At 38.4% G+C, this 21177-nt stretch overlaps 1 protein-coding gene across 1 annotated transcript in view; it reads left to right on the forward strand.

Annotated features, from left to right (window-relative positions):
- Nucleotides 1-984: 984 nt before the first annotated feature.
- LOC135463009 (E3 ubiquitin-protein ligase TRIM39-like) overlaps nucleotides 985-21177 on the forward strand; it is a 42402-nt gene continuing 22209 nt past the window's right edge. Inside the window, exons 1-4 of the mRNA XM_064740330.1 lie at nucleotides 985-1224; nucleotides 2591-2821; nucleotides 6930-6952; nucleotides 7213-7394. Of these exons, the coding sequence (XP_064596400.1) occupies nucleotides 985-1224; nucleotides 2591-2821; nucleotides 6930-6952; nucleotides 7213-7394 (676 nt within the window). The remainder of the gene's footprint in view (nucleotides 1225-2590; nucleotides 2822-6929; nucleotides 6953-7212; nucleotides 7395-21177) is intronic.

Below are 21177 nucleotides of genomic sequence, written 5' to 3' on the forward strand. Positions count from 1 at the left end.
AAGCCCCACCCTTTCTGTTGAAGGTGTTTGCTAATTGGCTGGCCTTACCTTTAAATCAGCAGACTCTCGTTTTCACACACCAATCTGCTATTCCTGGATGGTGCTGTATAAAGGTGTCATCACTGTCAAACACGTCTGGCCAAATTGGCTTGATCAGATCTTTGTCAAAAAAATGTCAGGTACACAATAAATGCTAGAATCGGCAAATGTCTAACTAAGCAGTTGTTTCCTCTCAGGGAAGTGAGGCGCTCAAACTCTCATATATCATATGTAAAGCAATGCTTCTTCGGCAAAAGCGACAACAAATACTGTACCCTATATGTTGTTGAAAGAGAGGAACAGGCACTGCACTGTAGATGGAGACTGTACTGTGTTGAATTTTATATTTTCGTAAATGGGATAACCTGTATTGGTGTCAGTCTAAGTAATTAGCTGGTTTTATTTCAGTGAAAAACCGAGCGTGTAATGGCTGAAAGCAAGGGAAATCGTGAAGAAGTTCTCACATGCCCGATATGTGTGCAAACATTCCGGAAACCAGTAACGTTACCTTGTCAGCACAGTTTTTGCAGGGAGTGTATTGGAGTGTATGCTGACAAGTCTAAACCTGGACAGACAGATGAGGTCACCTGTAGCACGGGGAGTGAGGGTGTTCACCAGCTGATCTCATGCCCTGTATGTCGGACACCAACTAGTCTGGGGAGAGAAGGTGTGGCTGGTTTGCCTCCCAACTTTCACCTGGCAGAAATAGTGGAGAGGTTCTCTTCTGCTGTGAATGTTGAGGAAGACATCCCATATTGTTCTCTGTGTGATGATGATAATCACCTGGCAGAAATAGTGGAGAGGTTCTCTTCTGCTGTGAAGGTTGAAGATGACATCCCATATTGTTCTCTGTGTGGTGAGGATAATCAGGCTAAAGCTGTCAAGTTTTGTACCGACTGTTGTTTACTGTATTGTAAAGACTGTCTGGCTTCTTGTCATCCCATGATGGGGGCTATGAAGTGTCACCGGCTGATTTCGTCTCTGGAGTACCTCTCACAGGAAACCTCACAGCGACAGACCAGTGGCAGGGATGAACAATCAACTCAGCAAGCGTCATGTCCAAGACATGGTGAGCCATTCTGCTTGTACTGTGTACGGTGCCGGCTGGTGATCTGTATGGGGTGTGTGGTTGACCATCCGGAACATGCTGTGCGGGATATCCCATCTGCAGCGCAGAATGCCAAGGTAATGCGAAAAAGACATTCGTATATTAGTCAACAACCACAGTGAATATTCTGAGTCATTAATCGTGAAGTCAATTCTAAACATAACGATTCATACGACATACGAAAAACTAAGAAATTGTGTAAGTTCAAAATTACTTTGAGATCATGTAAAGAGAAGTAGTAAACAGTTTTCAGTGATGTTAGAAAGACACAAGGATGTTCTAAGCGAATGACTTAAATCACAATTTAAATCGTGCACCGCGCTAGGATATAGGTCGATAATCAATATAAATGTCAAGATTTGGAACGGTATAATGACCTATAGTTTGTAATCTATAGTGAAGAATGGGGCTTTTTGTCCTGTACTGTAGTGAGTCGTTTTTAAAGACGAACTTTTTAATGTAGCATTTTTTCCATTACAGCCAGCAGTCTTGAACAAGACCAGTGAACTGGAGAAAGTGCAACAAGAAACTAAAGAATCACTGTCAGGAGTTACGAGGCTGTACAATAAGATACAGGCTGGTAGTTTTGATGACACTTGGTCAACTTGTGATTTATTGCATACTTGGTGACTTATTTTTCTTATGAAAATTATAGCTACTCTCAGTGACACAGACGCGATATGCCCACCTCAGGCAACTCCAGTAGATACATCATCGTCGATTATACGCTGTCATAATATCTATATTGTATATACGCACTCCACATATGTGAAGGGGACCGGCCCCGATAGCACAGTTGGTCGAACGTCCACTTCTTGAGCGGTAGGCCCTGGGTCAACTCACACCTAAGACTTTAAAAGAGGAAGTTGTAACTTCCTTTCTTGGGGTTCAGCATGAAGGTGATAGAGTAAGGACTGTTTGACCCGTATCAGTATAATGGCTCGGGCAGGGCAGTTTAATTGTCTTCGGAAAGGCGTCTCAGTGAAGCAGCATTAGATAAAAGAGCGGTGAAAATCCGTCCTGCAATAAGAAGGCACATTTCATGCACCCTAAGGACTCCTTGCTCATCATATGAATGAAAAATTGTTGAGTACGACGTTAAACCCCAAGCACTCACTCACTGATATGTGACGGGGCGACACCTGGGATTAATAGACGTCTCTTAATCCCAGGGTGACACTCTTGGTGTTTGAACCAACGCAGCATGAAGGCTGCACCAGCTCGCCCTGCTCAGAGCACCAATTGTGATATTGAACCAAGAACGTCTCTGAGTCGAAACATGTACACCGCTAGACTAAAGTGAAATCCCCTCCAGCCAGGAAGTGCATTGTAGATACAGTTGTGTGGTGCTTATATTCCACTCTGTTACACAGGCATGTATAATTTCTTGTACAGGCCTGTAATGGTGTGGATGAGATAATAAACGTTCTTTGTCTTTGTCAGGAAACCCAGGAACTTCACACTCAAGAGGTTGAAAGGGTTTATTGTGCAGCCTTGGAAGCCTTACAAGCCTGGAAACAACAGTCCTTAGATGGCATAAAAACCCGCTATTCACAGTGGAGTGTGGAGTGTAGCGCTATACTCAAACATTTCCAGCTACAGGCCCAGGAAATGGAGAGGATGGTACAGGCTTCCAAAGATTTATTAGCCTCAAAGGACGTCGAGTTTTTACAGGTAAGTCAAACATGTACAATCTCTACCATTGGTTCAGCTGCCTCAGCTCCAGTTAAATACTTCAACTCACCACACAGGACAACCTGACAATAATTTGTCACCTTCAGAGAATGTACAAAGTTTTCTTACATGTATGGGCTGTGGATGTCTTGGTTCTGACCGCTCATTTGTAAACAAATGTGATCTGTATGCTGTGTAAGTACTCAGAGGCGTCTTATTTACCATTGTGACATTTTGAACCTGTGACCGCCCTTTTACAATGACCATAATGAACAGTGATCAGGTGTTCAAATCCATCTCATGGTGCCAGATCTATTAAAGTTTAGGCCCAGAGTTCAACTGCTTCACTTTGTTCAGTGGTGGTCGCTGTCTGTTTTTCTACTCATAAGCGATAAGACTAATAAACAACTCCAGAATTCTATCTATGTAATATTCTATTACCCTTCGATTCCTTTTTATTACATACAACGCACTGCTTGGCAAGTGCACATTATCTTGATCGTTAGATACCCCCATCACGAGACAGAAGCGTTTGACGTCTGGACGGTTCTATTGTAGTTCTATGGGTGGATAGAGGTTGTTGTTTACATTGAATAAAGCAGACGACGAATATAAACAAAAAAAAACAATATGGCTATTTTTTCTGTCGGAGCGAACGTTTATTTTAAAGAAGAAAAGTATCAGGTTACAGATAATTTAAAGCCCATTGGGACGTTTGAATGCTACACAATAAGAGATAATAATGGTTTCACGAAATTTTTTTTTTTTTACATACGGACCTGATAATTCTTCTTGCGATTTTTCTTTCACCGGCCTCTCCCAAACGTCCCAGTTGACCACAAACCATGGTATGGCAATCAACCAATGGATCTAAAAAAGGTCAGATCCATGCTGTCTGATATATTTCCCGCGATGCAAAACTTAGCCGCCGGTACACGAATCACTGCGTCCGGGCTACGACAGCCACAGTTCTTGCTGATGCCGGGGTTTCTGTGATGGACGTTATGTCTCTGACAGGCCACCGCAATGAATGCAGTGTACGGAGTTATGTCACCAAACCGTACGTTTCAAAACGCCGTGAAATCAGCATTATCCAGCATGCTTCAAGTGTGTTATCAGAAAATGCTGAAAGTGAAAATGCCGTTGAGTGAAAATACTCCCATGTCAGTCACGCCACTTCCAGTGCAAATGCCCAACGCTGTCGACTATAATGTTACACGTAACAGTAGCAATACCATCCAAATGGCAAAATCCCAGTATTCAGTCACGTCTCAAAGTTTTGGAGGGCTGTTCAACAATGCAACAATAAATAACAACAGAGTTCACATCAACTTCACATCCTCTGGATAGCGGACTGGCTGCAGATCCCCCTTTTCAACTCCCAATCCTTGTTTGATGTTTATCCGAGTTAAACTATTGGTTTTTTTCCCCCACAATGTTCAGTCCGTTTACTCATGTTTTCTCTCCGCAAACGCTATTGTCTGACTGCCGCCAAAATATTGCCGTTGACCCAGATCTTCAAATGTGGTACATCATGTGACTTTTATGCATGAGTGTGACGTGTATATTTTATGTAACTGGTACGGCGCACTGAGTGAAACGTGCACAGGGCTGGTTTAATGTACTATAACTTTGTACAGATTGCGTCATTACAAATTTAAATTGTGATCCATCCATTGTATTTCACAATACAATAAAGGCAAATCATATTTATCTTCATGATACCTTCAACATATAAATTATAATATATTTATTTGCTTACTTATAATAAGCATAAACACGTACCTATGATGTTGTTATTGTTTTGTTATTTATCAACATATTTTGAGAAATTAATATTGAATTGAAAATGTGAACTGAAGTGTTCCATTATTTCAACATTCGTTACCCAGTGTTTATGAATTTGATACAGAACACAACACGACCGCAAAGCATTTAGCCTACACAGGTAAACCAAATAAAATTCAGTATCAAACTATTGTCAACCTAATTTTGTGTTTCAATTATTTTTTTTTTCGTACTTAATTCAAACTTTAATTACGTTTAAACAGTTGAGCTCCCCACTTTTGTTGTCGTTTTGCTGATGCCTTAGGTTTCCAGCTCCTTTAGCTCGTCAGACAGAGTTTGGGAAAACTTTTGGTCTCCCCGAACTCTCGCTTCCAGCAACGAGCGACCTTCCCGGCTCACTGTCAGTGTGGTCGCTGTTTGACACCGTGTCTTTCTCATCGAAGCCTACCCTGATAACATCGTCTTAGCTGAAATATGAAAGCAGCCCTGCAGATGTGTTATTCTATAGTGCTATATTTTATAGTCGGAATTGTTTTCGAGAAATAAACGTATTGTTTTTATTATTCTATCCTAGGCGTGAAGCACGTCCCTAATATTTAGCATCGCATTTTAACTCCCCCTGTAAAACACATTATGGTTTCGTCGAGAATTAGGTCACGCCCCTTTAGAACGTTCGTTTGGACGAAAACAACGTGACAGGGAAAGTGGGGGCGTTTTTTGCTGTTAATCTATACCACAATGGCGATTTTGTTATAATTACGAAAACATTTTGCTGCTACCAAGGTAATAGAATAGAAATAATGTTCGCGTCAGGGTAGTCTAACGGTAGTTTTACATCAAATCGATGTGGAAGAGTTTACAAATTTTAGGTCTCAGGCTTCGCCTCCGGCCTAAAATATAAACTCTTCCACATCGATTTGATGTAAAACTACCGTTAGACTACCCTGACGCGAACATTATTTTTTAATTAAGAAAGAGTACGTTGTCTGATGTTTTTCGAAATACGAATACGAGCAGTAATAAAGTCCTTATCAGTGTTTGAAAACATAAATTAGCCAATGTACAAAAGGTATATAGACAACCATGTCTCAGTTGATGTCCCTCGGGCTCTACCCAGTTTCCTCCAACCCCAATGCTGAACGCCATCATATAAGAGAAATATTTTGAACACCACGTAAAACACCAATCAAGCAAACCATCATGTTGTGGCTGTATATACTGTCCAGATTTTCAATCATCCAGATGCGTTTTTCAGCCCAAAACAGTTGATTTTAGGAAGTTCAGACCCATCGGCAATAAGCCATTAACACAATGGCTACTTTCACAAGCTTGTAACACACAAAATTTCACAGCGTTTACTGTGTTTGAGATATTTGTTTGCGATTTTAATCATCATCCTTGTTTTATGCACAAGTATACTTCATTGAAGGATAAATTTTACTATAGGCTATCATTTTCATAAACATTTTGTGAAAGGAACTACTAAGAGAAAGACCAGAATTAAGCCATTTCTTCATTTTCCTGATATCATTGGTTTATATCCCTCTCTTTAGAAGACTTTTACCCTGGTCTTCTGATTTATAGTCCACTATGTATCTTCTCCCTATAGCCGTTACGGTAAGGGGAGATAACTCTAGTGTATTTCACTATCATAAAACTTTTTGCCATTATACTTGTGAAATTGACAAAGGATTGCTTCTCTTACAGAAGTACCAAATTAAATCATTATCACAACTGAGTATTTATACAACAACTAACTTCAAGTTGGTTACTGTTTTACTTGTACTCGGTGGAACAAATCGTTTCATTTTCAACTAAGATTGGGTGATCGGGAAATCTTTGGAGGAAAAATTGCACTGTAACAAGCTCCATAGAATTTATTACACCGGAATTTAGAGCTGATTTTGACAATGTTATTGACTAGGGAGTGGTCTAATTGTTTAAGGGAAGAGCCAAGGGCCCCTGTGTACTATAGGGGAGCTAAGATATTTCATTTATACCTGCGTTTTTGTGACATGTTGTGGTGAAAGTATACCCCAATTCTTCCAAAATTTGGGACAGATATCAGTAGTGTTGAAAGTAGAATATTACATTTCTTTACCAGCGCTTTGGAAAAGTAAAGATATAAGTATGTTATTGATGAGATGGTCATGTAAGAAAAAAGAAACTCAATAATTCTGCCAGGATTACATATATATTGGCTAAAATGAGCAGACCAGGTGACCCAGATTTTAGAAGAAATAGTGTAGGTAAAGAATCTTTGTTTCTGTTATCATCTTTACATGAATTTATATGTGTTTTCAATTCTGTTTGTTGACAGGGTTCCACGGACTTCACCAAAACGTATGTATAAATGTGTTATACCTCTCTAGGTTTGTTATACATGTGCAAGTGACTATTGTCAGCAGATGTGTTTCTGTAACACTGAGTACCAACGCTGTACTTGTCCAAAACATGACCCAGGTGTATATCTAGTGTTCAAACAAACATTTGCTCAGACAAATGAGACCTACATCTGAGTACATCATGACATTTTCATAACTGTGTGATACACAGGTTTACCACACAACTGTGTCTCTTTGTTTCCTCTCCTCCTCTCACAGAATTGATGACCAGCTGAATGAGATAAGAGCAGATCTGGAGAAACATGAAGTTAGCAGACAGAAGCTTCTAGATTCTGTACAGCATGACCACGTTGTCCCTAGACAGGTGACTGTGAAAGAGACAGTGGAAGAACATCAGGTCTTAGAAGCAGCGGTCGGCGGGCAACCCATATGTGTTACAAGTAGGTTGTTACATGTATAAAAGGTATACATTAAGGTGTGCTCAGAGGACAAAAACGACTGTAGGGTTTACATTAGTATGTGCATCAAAGATACAGACATAAAGTGGAGAAGGTGCACAGCTGTGTGCGTTCAAAACACGTGGTGGAGTGTGAAGAAAACAAACCGACATGAGCTGTAATGCAGCAGGGCGCACCCAGAAAATGAACAGTATTCCAAGAGTAACAAAAGTGAGAAGAGTTTACAAAAAGCACAGATAGTGTGAGGTGTACATTAGGGTGTGAACAAAACACAAACTTAGGTCCGGCATTAATTACTGTGTCCACGTAAGACACAAACTAATCTGAGGTATGCATTAGGGTGAGCAAAAAAGATGCAAACTAATGTGAGGTATGCAATAGGGTGGGCAAAACAGATACAAACTAATGTGAGGTATGCATTAGTGTGGGCAAAAGAAAAATACAAACTAATGCGAGGTATACAGTAAGGTGTGCAGATAGGATATAAACTAATGCGAGTTATACAGTAGGGTGTGCACGGAAGACACAAACTAATATAGAGACATGAAATAAGGTATGGTACTTGTAAAGTGTACACTGGGCTCAGAAGTCGAAAGGAAATCAGTAGGCTGTCCTGAGAAATTAAAAGCCAATGCAAGCTACTTATAGCATGGTTTGCTCAGAAAGAAGAAAAAAAATAAAATAAATGTATTCAACAATATGTTGAACAGAGTGTACAGTTAGAACAGGACAGATGGTAGTGTATCCCTCGGTGTCTGGGTGATATTTACCTCGTGTTCAAATAAACAAGTGCACTGTTATAACAGGACACGTGGCAAGGCACGGCATGTTTGCAAATCAGTAGGTGTACTGTTAATACAGAGCAGATTACATATTGTACAACTGAGTGTCTGAGTGATGTTTACCTCATGATTGTGTACAAATCAGCCGGTGTACTGTTAATACAGAACAGATTACATATTATACAACTGAGTGTCTGAGTGATATTTACCTCATGATTGTGTACAAATAAGTAGGTGTACTGTTAATACAGAACAGATAACATATTGTACAACTGAGTGTCTGAGTGATATTTACCTCATGATTGTGTACAAATCAGCAGGTGTACTGTTAATACAGAACAGATTACATATTATACAACTGAGTGTCTGAGTGATATTTACCTCATGATTGTGTACAAATAAGTAGGTGTACTGTTAATACAGAACAGATAACATATTGTACAACTGAGTGTCTGAGTGATATTTACCTCATGATTGTGTACAAATCAGCAGGTGTACTGTTAATACAGAACAGATTACATATTGTACAACTGAGTGTCTGAGTGATGTTTACCTCATGACTGTGTACAAATCAGCAGGTGTACTGTTAATACAGAACAGATTACATATTGTACAACTGAGTGTCTGAATGATGTTTACCTCATGATTGTGTACAAATCAGTAGGTGTACTGTTAATACAGAACAGATAACATATTGTACAACTGAGTGTATGAGTGATATTTACCTCATGATTGTGTACAAATAAGTAGGTGTACTGTTAATACAGAACAGATAACATATTGTACAACTGAGTGTCTGAGTGATATTTACCTCATGATTGTGTACAAATCAGCAGGTGTACTGTTAATACAGAACAGATTACATATTATACAACTGAGTGTCTAAGTGATATTTACCTCATGATTGTGTACAAATAAGTAGGTGTACTGTTAATACAGAACAGATAACATATTGTACAACTGAGTGTCTGAGTGATATTTACCTCATGATTGTGTACAAATCAGTAGGTGTACTGTTAATACAGAACAGATAACATTGTGTACCCCTGATGTCTGAGTGATATTTACCTCATGATTGTGTACAAATCAGCCGGTGTACTGTTAATACAGAACAGATTACATATTGTACAACTGAGTGTCTGAATGATGTTTACCTCATGATTGTGTACAAATCAGCAGGTGTACTGTTAATACAGCACAGATTACATATTGTACAACTGAGTGTCTGAGTGATGTTTACCTCATGATTATGTACAAATCAGTAGGTGTACTGTTAGAAAAGGACAGATAACATAATGTAGCCCTCAGTGAAATAAAAAGAAAGTAACTCGGAATATTGAAGTCATAATATTAGTCTGTATTTCTGTAACCATGTTTGTGGCATCATCAGGAAATATATATAGTAAATAATACATAGGTTTGTATACATGCGGGTGCGAAGGTGTACAATGCATGCACGTATAAAGACAAAACACTGTATGGTAAGTTAGCAGAAAGACAGGAATGGTTGAGTGTGAGTGAGTGAGTGCTTGGGGTTTAACGTCGTACTCAGTGGTTGAGCGTGAATGACATAACATGAAGCTGGTATTGCATGAGAAAGTACTGAGGAAAAGGGAATAGAATGTACAGCTGAAGCCAGAGCTAAAAGATATATATATATATATATATATATATATATATATATATATGCAATGTCTCTTATACCAGCTTAATATTATGCAGTTCCTCGTATCTGTTTTTGTTTTTTATTATTATTATTATTATTATTATTATTATTAATATGAAAGGGTAGAGATTCCATGTATGTAAGCCCATATATTTATAATTGTTGATCTACATTTATTTCATCACTTAATATACGTTTTTCTTTCTTAGTCTTGAAATATTTAACTGCAGAAAATATTTACTGTGAATCCAGCAATTGATTACTACTAATAATTCTGATAGATTAAATAGTCTTTGCGGTTTTGTGGCAATGAAAGTCACTGGATAAGTTATTTGTGATGAGTTACCTCCCTTACTACACAAACGGCTTCGGTACTCCACGAACGACAACAGGCCTACTACAGCTTCAGAGTGAATTGTGTGTTCAAATGTGCCATAACTGACAACTAAAACCAATGACTGGATAGAGGAAGGTATTATTCTCGTTGTAGGTGATAAGTTTCGAACAAATTAGATCACTAAAAGTCTGTATTTTAACCCAGTATTTAGCCTATGTCTTAGGGCTACCCGTCATTTAGTGACGGATCCTTGTCGAAGCTCAACTCTTTCATACTGGCTGAAAATGACAGAGATCTGTGTATAAATTAAATTCGTGTCAGCAATATATGTCATTTTATTCCAAGAGATTGTGTTGAGAATTAAAAATACAGTATGTGTACAGGTATTTAAACCTCAGTCTTACAGCGTGTGTTTATGGTTTGCTGTTGTTTATGCTGCTTCTGTTGTGTTTTTGCAGAGCCGACGCTGAGATTCACAGAGACAGACGGCAGTGAGCTGAGAATCACTGACAGCGGCTGTGTGGTGAAGGCTGAGGGCTTGTTCTGGAGGAGGTGGTGGTGGAGAGCTGTGACAGACGGGCGTTACCAGACGGGCAGGTACTACTGGGAGATACACATCACCTGTTCACCTGGCTGTTCCTGTCGTGTAGGAGTCACACAGGAGAGCTGTGGTGTGAGTGAGGAGACAAAACCTGGCCGTAACTCCTGGTACATTAGGATGGCGTACCGTGGTGATGTGGTCAGCTGTTATAGTGACTGTGCTGGTGAGGTCAAACCTGACTTTCTACAGTACAGACGTTACACACGCCCTCATCACCTGGGTGTGTACCTGGACTGTGATGACCAAACACTGACAGTCCTGGACTGTGACAACAACCAGGTAATGTACACTGACAGTGATGTTATTGTCTCAGAGCCTCTCGTGTCATCGGTTGGGTTTTTCGGGTCTGGATCTGTGTCTGCTCGTCTGGTAACGGGTGACTCTGCAACTCTGCCTCCAGCTCTCTGTGATATGATAAGCACTTCCTGACCATCGGGAAATTATTCATTACATCGTTTCCATCATATTATAATTTGTTGAAATACACTGTTTTGTTAAGTCTTTTTTTAAAAAAATAAATGACCAGTTTGTAGATGTTTTAGTTTATGTGAGCAGTGTGGCTAATTCAGTATGTATAGCTTCTTCTGCAAAGTGATCAGTGATCTGTGACAAGCTTACAGCTTGGTGTAGTTATACACAGTCTGTCTGACTTGTCCTGAACATCAATGTCAGGTTTCTTTCAGACAAAATACATGTAGATAATGACTGGGTAGTTTTATTTTTAGTGATGGTGACTTGTAAATCAGCATAATCAGGAGTGTCACTGAGCAAAACAGGTCAGAGTTTGTACTTGACAATACATATTGTAAACATGTTACATGTAGTAGGATGTACATTTGTGACAAAAAACCTTGTAGAAATAAATAACCAATAGTCTGTATATATAGAATAGTGCACTTACCACGTAACTAACCACAAAATTGGGTTACACTTTGTCAAAACTGCTCTTTTTTGGTGCACTGGTCTCTTGTACCTAACTTCGTGGAAACTTGCCGCAGTATTTCGCCCCACTGAAAAAAAAATGTTTTGCCTCTCACAGAACGCGAGTACCTCAATATGGGATCTAACTACCAAAAACAGCCATTTTCCAAATAACTTTCTCAGAAAGTGGCTAAGGGTATAGAAAATTATTTTTCTTACCATGATGGGGCCAGTACGTCATAACCCATGAGTGGTTTCAGATTAAATCGTAAAAACGGACCAGATCAGATTGACGTTGTTGTTGCAGCGCTTTACACAAGATAATTCTGTTTTGAATTCCGGTCGACCCTATGTTGTCTGCATGATGAGGTTAATCCTATGCTGAACAAGAACTGTTTTAGGATGCCATTATCTTGAAAACATTGTCAGCTGTAAGTTTCTCCTTTCCTAAATGTTTCTCTATTTGTCAACTTTGCTTATTCAAACTTTGGCGTTCACAACAGTTTGTCATGATCTGGGCATAGTTTGAGTATGTGACATGTTTACAAGAGTAAATATTTGAAGCTGTTTATCAGATTTTTATCTTCAGTATAAACACATTGACATTTACTGGACTATCTGTGTTTATTGAATACCTCTACCATATTACTATGTAGACATCTAACATATTTTCTATAATAAACACTTATGTCTTAGTTACTAAACATTTTTTTATGAATAAATACCCGTTGGCATTAATCCAAACTGCAATGAAAATGTGTTTAGAAAACACTTTTTTTTGTGTGTGTACTGTACATCTTTAACCTTTTCAGCCGCTGAAATCTTTACCGGAATCTGTGCATACATTTATTAGGAAAATGATGCTAAAATGATTTGTTTGTGTCACTCAGTATGTAAACCTCATAAAAATGTTCCAATTATTTCTCTACACTCCGTAGTTCTCTAACAATATTTCAGATATATGTATTGTGGATGTAACCTTTTTTACTTTTTTACTGTAAATTGACATATATATTCTACACCCTGACATATCTACTTGCAAGTTTTTCACAGCTGGCTTGTACTGTGTGTGCTGTACAGAATGGATTGATAGTTTCATTTTAGGTTTAACCTCCAAGACCACCTTTCATCTCCAACTTGATGTGCAGATCAAATCATGTATCCAAAGTGCTTCTGTTGTCATTTGTGACTTTGTCTGGGTGTTTTTGAGTTCCCATACATGTATTTTCAGTAAAACACACAACAGTGTGTCAATGTAAAATCAGCTGGCAAATCATCTTTGATCTCTGAACTTTGCAAATGTGAAAGTCTGGCTTGTACCTGATTTACTTTAGGATGCAGCTTCATCCCCAGTACTGTTGCTATGACAACCTGTGGTCAAGATTATGAGGTCACTGCACCATTTCATCAGTTTTCTGTTGTTTTGATGTCAGATGTTGTTGCATTCGTGTATGATTCAGTGGCATTTTGCCATTCTCTGTCTTTTGTCTTTCAACTTCTGAAACATATGATAATAAAAAATAAGTGATTGTGTAAATTGTAATCGTCGTTTGAATGCTTAATTACGGTGTCAATGAAATGTAGTAATACACACTTAAATCATGCACAATATGTAGCATTTTTACACAGTTTTACGTACACCAATTTCACAATCAACATGCTCAAGTTACCTGATGTGTATCTTCTCAGTAGTGCTCGGTGGTTTCCTCTCTGTGATACCTTGTTCCTATGTTACCTGATGTGTATCTTTTGAGCTGTGATAGGTTTCCTGTCTCTCTGATACGTTGTACGAATATTATTTGATGTGTGTATCTTCTGCTGTGATGGGTTTCCTGTCTCTATGATACCTTGTGCGAATATTACCCGATGTGTGTCTTCTCAGGTGGGGTGGGCTTCCTGACACTTGGTCCACATATGACCTGATGAGTAACATCTCAGGAGAGTTGGTTTTCCCCTGTCAAGTAATACCGGGTCCATACATTATACATGATGTGTAACTTCTCAGGAGAGCTGGTTTTCCCCTCTCCCTAATACCGGGTCCACACATTACCTGATGTGTGACTTCTCAGGAGGATTGGTTTTCCTCTCTCTCTAATAACGGGTGGAAACATTATTTGATGTGTAACATCTCAGGAGAGATGGTTTTCACCTCTCAGGCTTTCAGCATATTGGAGGCTGAGTTTTATAGTCGCTAATATAAATAAGGCCAAGTCCAGCTCATGCTGGCTTCCTCTCCGTCGCACATGTACTGAGAACGGTCTAACAGCAACCTGCGGATGGTCGTATCAATGAAACATTATCGAGTGCAGTGTAAAACGGCAACCAAATAAATGTGTATAAAGAAGGCTCCTTATTACCTCTCTACCGGTGAGGTTCTAAAAGCACCAAGGCTGGGCTTCAAACTCTTGTGATTGGCAGGATCCAGCATTTTAACTCACACCGTGACTGATAGTGCATGTACTACCTCACTTTTGCGGGGAAGCGATGACGTAGTTAATCAACGACTCTTTCCTTGTGTAGGATGATATGATTTCTTGATGGAATGAAAACACAACGACGTGTGACGAGGTCTTGAGGTAAACAGCTACAAATCAGGGAAAACGATGTTCGCTAAGTATTAATGTTACATAGAAGCTGTGAATCAAGATATTAAGAGTTAAAGCGTGGGGAATGAAATGCATACAGCGCCCCTGGCGGTGGGTGTATGTATAACACAACACCGCAGCTCGTAAAAATCATTACTTTCAAAATTTTATCAATTAGCGCAGGGTGGGGCATAACGGACTAGCTATCTCTGGAGGATCAGGTGCGAGTCTCGGTAGTTCCATGGGTAGTGTACAAACCATCATGTTTTAATAACCTACGTAAAGTCTCATTATTAACATAGCCAGGAACTTCACAAGTCGACGATTGCGGCAGTAGGGGTAAAATGCTCCCCAGAGAAAGTCCGTTTTGCTCCAGACTTTCGTTTTGGTCCCATGAGATATTTTACACGTAACTATGCAACGGCATTACGCTTTTTACTGTTTTAGTTTAAATGAGGTAAACAAACGATTTGTAACACACATCGTGTAATATTTAGAGCCAAGAATGATATAAATAACTGCACAACAGCCATGGTAGACTTACACATACATACGGAAAAGGCACAAGTATCATTTTTTCACTTCTATATACAGTCTTTTCCATAATCTTTTTCAAATTTAATTAGCCGATGAATTTTAGCTAAAAAGCATACTTGATATTAACGTGTAAGACAAAGGTTGTTAGAGAGAATTAGAAAAAACTTCAACCGACAGTAAATTCAAATTGTTGGTTTACAAGAGTTGCCTTCATTTACATGTACGAAATCGTACAAGTGTGAGGAAGGACACCTGAACTCCACCCCAGGCTGGAGTGAAAAGCGTTTACTTGGTACTTAACACAGACATTAACTCAGAAGTGTAACTTTGATTTTAACCTTCTAATATGTAGGCCCAATATATAGTTTTAATTTTAATAATAAGCGCTTATATGAATTCCAATTGTGCCATGACATTCATATATGGTTCATTATCAATATGATGCATTCTGCTGAAAAGGTATATTTTCAACACTCATACATATATTAAATAAAAATAAAAAGTCGGGGCAAGATAATTTAAACATATCTGTAGATACTTAAAATATGTATATCTGTCTAAATAGCAATATGCAACTGTAAATGAATTATACAAGGACCACGTGATCAGCAAGGTCAGAGGTTGCAGTACCCTAGGTGGTTATGAACACCTTTGTTAACTGTGACAAATGCAGATATTTCAGAAACTTACCTTTTCTTTCTTTTCTTTTATCTGTACTCGTTTTTGTTAAATAAAATGTTTCTATACTGTGGTTAAGCAGCTTGCCATGCACTAATATAAAATAGAAGCGATAAATGAGGACTGTTCCATAGTTTATTAGGGTTCCAATGGTTGAATACATTACACTTGTTAAGTCTTTGTTGTTCGTTTTATTACATGCAGTGAATGTGGAAGAGTTTACATTTTAGAACCAGAGGTCAAATTAGAATATCTGCGTCCCACGTTTATAATATTCATGAAATGTTGTGTTCTCTTGTGGTCTTCTCGGTATCTTGGCGTATAGTTTATGACATGTTTTCAGCTTGGATAATTTTACAATTTTAACGAGGAAAATAATATATAAAGGGCTGGAAGTTTAATTTGTTATCGTAATCTACCATTTCAGGCTCCTGGAAAGTGTACATGATACACGCTTTATAACGTTTGAACCATCATACATATATACGTTTATATAAATAATGGGTTTTCTCCATGTTTCTTCTGATTTGCTATGATTGTTGTTTTAAAATTGGTATTTAGTCTTTAATAGGCCAGAGAGTGTTTACCTAAATTACGGCATTTAATTGATCATTTGAGGTAACGGGGCCAAATGGACGGTGACTGTGGTCCGTTTTGCCCCAGGTGGTTAATTTTCTTGTGCAACTTTGCAAGGAAAGACACCCACAAAATCTATGAGAACTAGGATAAAACCAGGCTTACCATAGATCACAGGTCATCAAAATTTTGCCCGGCCTCTTGGGAAACTATTTGTCGACATTTATCGTCCATTGTAACGTTTATGTGCTGCAAATAGCTATATCTATCATTAGAAATGACTATAAAAACGGTACGACAGAGGGCATTAAATTTGACATAAAAGTCGGTTTTGTCCCGTGGGTCCGTTATGTCCGAAACACATGCTTATAGAACTCACGTCACTTTTCCAAAACTGACGCTATCACAAACGATATATCATGATTAGATATTTACAGATTACAATTACAGATATATCAGAACGTTATTTAAATACACTGGTGCATAATAACGGAGAAAGCTATTGGACTCATTACAAATTTGACGAGAATACATTCACATTCGATTTCAACAACAACAACATCTACAGTTCTCATCAATAAATATCTCTCAAATAAATGTACACAGTTCCGTGTTATGAAGACGACGGAAGTTAGTTTCATTTATGTTTAAAGGGACCTCACATTGAAGGGGGAATCTGTCGAGATTCGAGCCTGTGACACGAGTCCTGTGTCGTCCGTCTTAAAGGATAAACGATTTTGCTGTCAACAAACTGCCTGCAGTGATAATGTTCACGTCAAGAATATGGTTCTATCTTCAATGCATTATAGCCATCTAATTGTTACAGCTGGGTGCCTTAACTCCTTGACTAGGGCATGCATGTTTGCTGTGTTCACATGAATGGGTTGGCAGCTGGTTAATGGGGATCTGCGGAGTTGCATGTTTTTGTAATGCTTGTTCAATTCCTGGCACAGGCTACTGTTCCTCGGTGTGAAGAATGTAGATATATATAAAGAGATTTGGTTGTTTTTCTGTCATGCTTTGAAACTATTTTGACCTTACATTTCATAGATTTGCACAGTGGGAGAGATCATAATGGAGACTTGCAACATGTGTGCACGCTCAATTTTTGAGTCGAGTCTTTTGCGTCTATACACACTTATTTCAGTGGAGTTCCTACTATGCCTATGTTGTTAGGATTGGTAGCTCCCAGTCTTGAGGTTATTGAACTGAAGTTACTACTTTGAGGATTGAAACGTTTCCCTTCGCCTTTTTCTCACGGTCAGAAAATCTAATTTGTTACCGGTTAGTTTGGTTAAGTTTGACCCTAGCAGGACACAGACACCCATTACAACTTCCGTTTTTCGGTAGGGATTGTAGTTCTGTGAATTTTAGGGTATAAAGTCTTTTTTTTGCTCCCAGGCGTCCATTTTTGGTGCACAGGTGCATGCTTGGTATTAAAATGCTGGAAACTGTCTAAACTTTGAGGAGGTATGAGCTTTATTGATGAAAGTTTGAAATTCTGGGCGAGAGGACACAAGGTGTGAGGTAGTGATGAGGCTGCGAGTGACGTCCCCTTGGCGTTGCTAGGCACGCCTCCCAGCTGCCGGCATGGAAAGGTCCAGATTTTGACGGTCAACCTATGTGAAGATTTTTATGGCTTCTTTCTCACAGGCTGGGCCAGGTATGCACCAAAGCTTATTGGCCACGGAATGTTTGGGACTGAGCTACAGCGCTAGACGTTAACATTGTCGCTTATGGAAAATTAATGGGGGTCCGAGGCCAGCAAAGAGTTAGCCTTGCAGAACGTGCATATGGGCCACGATTATGTAGTGTTTTTTTATGAAGAGGTCTAAAACTGTTCAGTTTTGTTAGCAGGAGTTAAAGTTTCCCCTGATTGCTTTATGTCTGGTAACTGCCTTCAAGACTATGACGTCTATGTGCAGTTGTGGCGATCTTGATACGACTCTATTTTCTCTGCCTCATAAGAATACAATTCGTCCTGTTACGCATATGTCGTGTCTGTGTGTTCTACGTCGGTGTTTGTCTGCAACTGGGTATAATGCTAGCCTATTTTCTGGGCGTAGTTTTCAGAAGAGTGGTGCGTCGTACGCATTTCGGGCTCAGGTTTCAGGTGAAGTCATACAGATGTCAGGAGACAGGGCTAGGAGACAGGGATAATAGGGGGTGGTTGGTGGAAGGCACTTTATCTGTCCTGAAAAGAGCATTGAAAGGGATGGAAGTCGCTTTGTTTGATCTGAGAAGAGCATTGATTGGTATGGAAGCCACTTTGTCTGACCTGGAAAGAGCATTGGGGGAATGGAAGCCGCTTTGTCTACCCTGGAAAAACCATTGGTATGCGTATTTGTATGTTTGTATTTACTGGCTTCTCTAACGTTTCCTTTCCAGTGTCAACTTTAGACATAAGGGTTCATATATGTGAAGAGATATCCGAGCCGTACCTATGTGTATGTGTGAGACGTCAACCGAGCGAGACAAGTATATTGACTTTAATGAATACATGTACTTCTTTTAAGTCCACCTAACAGAGCCTTGCGTTATGAAGTTTATTTTCGCTGTATTGTGAGTTACAATGGATGCCCACTATGAAAGAAAAATGTATATACATGTATATAATGGCAGTTTATTTGAAGAGTCTTCTAGGATGTCATGGCTTTCACGTTGTCCAGTCTGACCGCTTGTTATAAAGCTAGCAGGGTAAACAAAGCAAGAAATATTTTTTCTTTGGTTTGCCCAAAGGTGCCTATTTATCACAAAGATAGACTAATTTCCAACAGCTTTTCTCAAAGAGCTTGTACATTAGTTCGATGTTTCCATGGTAGTAACAATCAACATGACCGACACGTAGGCACATGTGGAATATTACCTTGGACTGCTGTTTTGTAACGATGGTTAAAAACGCGTCTCTGGATGACCGCTTATCTGGGTGAGTATCGCAACTTCAGCATTTTGTGTCATGATCATGGAGGGTTCTATTATTCCAGCTCCCTTGCTGGCTGATTTCTTCAATTCAATTCACTTCATTCATTCATTTTATTAGCTTACAAGGAATAAAATAGAAAAAGAAAGAAAAACAATGATACATCTGGATAATCAACAAGAAAAGGGACATTCCATCTACAACAAAATTTGCTAAATTACTCAGTTCTCCCTTAACGGTGGGTTGGAGACGGTATCTTACTTTATATACACCTGGCTAAAGACAAATATGTTTCCATGATTGGACGTAACTTTAATTGTTTTGAATTTGGGCATTCCATTATGAAATGTTACTCATTACCAACACTGCTAGTATCACACTTCGTAAATCAACGACCATTTCTGTTGTATTGTACCAACGACCTGCCTCTATGGGGAGTCTATTGTTACTTGTGGTAAATGAAGCAAGACCTTTCCAAGTCTTTGGATTTAACGCTGACATATATAGTTCATATGTAATATCCATACTTCTGATTCCATATGTAACCTAGTCCAGATTCATACAAGACATTTTCGACCAATGATAACGATATAAAATGACACACACTGGGTAAGGAGTACCTCACTTGATAGCTAAAGGTGGAGAAAATATAAACCCCACATAAAGTTCTCATGAAAGTGTGCCAAAAGTTAGTCGTAAATTCATATACTGGCAACATAAGTTCTTCACTAGTTCTAATGTACTGAGTTATTACAATCAAAAAATAATCTGTTCAATTTAACAAGAAGTCTGAGTGATGCTAGATTGCATTCTCTTATTATAGCACAGCATTGTGTAATATTTAACATAGTACTCGGTTTGTCTTATACAATCGTTATGTTGAATTAATAGACAATTTGTGTTATATTTAAAGGCAGAGAAAATAAAGAAAGTTCAGATGAAAGCGTGCCAAAACTTAGTCGTAAATGTGGTCTTCAATATTTTTTCGATCCTTTTTTTGAAGAGAAAGACACGTGAAAATGATTCTTGTATGGTGAGTATTTGGGGCCACTTTTTGGTAGATATAGTGTTTGTGTAATAATGCTATAAACCAGGAAGTAAGACATGTTTAATGATATATTTGCCCTAAAATTTGGTCTTTTCGGCGAATAAACGTGGTCAGAATGGATTTTGATCATATTTGTAAGTTAAATTTATTCATAAATATTATCATAATTCAAATTAAATACCTATGTTTGAATATGAACAACAAAATTTTAAAATTCCAAATCCTTCTTTATAATATCATTATGCAACAATGAATTAGGTATCATTTTTACATTTCGTTCTCCTTTGAAGGAAAATACCTCTATAAATCTAAGTAGTTTTCACTAAATAGACCACTTAAAAGAATGTAAAAATATATTTTCATTTCTTTTATATATTTTTGTGTAAAGAGTTAAAGGCGTTCAAACATTCGAATTCTGAGGGAAGCTTTTTGGACCATACTATCAGAGTTTAGGAACTCTTACGTCACAGGAAGTGAAAAAATCTGAAAGAATAAATGAAAGAATTTTTACGCATAATTTTCATTTGTCTTTGTGATGAACCATACTTCATATTTTAGTTTCTTTAAGTATGACATCTTACTTCCTCGTCCTTCCGCAGTTCGTAATTAAACAAGCAACCTTGCGCTCGTAAAGTCGGATATACGATGGAAAGACACCAAGTTTCCTATAAATACAGTAGTATAGTTTGCAGTTCAAGATTTTAAATTGATAATTTATTCAGAAAAACCTTCGATTAAGATTAAAGATTTCAATCCACAAACTTTACAGCCTTGAAAAAGATTAGTTAGATAGTCTTATTAAAGAGGTAATTTGTAGATCAATAAAAATCGATAAAGAAGTTTTCATGTAAGAGCGTTTGACACCTGGATAATTAGCTGTTTCCCGGTATTAATGTATCATCCAGTATTCTTAAATACAGCACCGGGATCCACAACATCTTTCCATATCTACATACATTCTTATGCCGAGCGTGACAAAATAAAATCTTCCAGATCTTCAGATATACAGAAAACAATATCGGTGACAATTTGTCACCTTGTCCGACGCCGACTTGGCAAATAAAATAATTGCTTCTGTTTTTTTTTTCATCTGATATGCAGCGTTTACTTGAGC

Source organism: Liolophura sinensis, chromosome 2 (assembly GCF_032854445.1).
Source record: "Liolophura sinensis isolate JHLJ2023 chromosome 2, CUHK_Ljap_v2, whole genome shotgun sequence".
Lineage (NCBI taxonomy): Eukaryota > Metazoa > Mollusca > Polyplacophora > Chitonida > Chitonidae > Liolophura > Liolophura sinensis.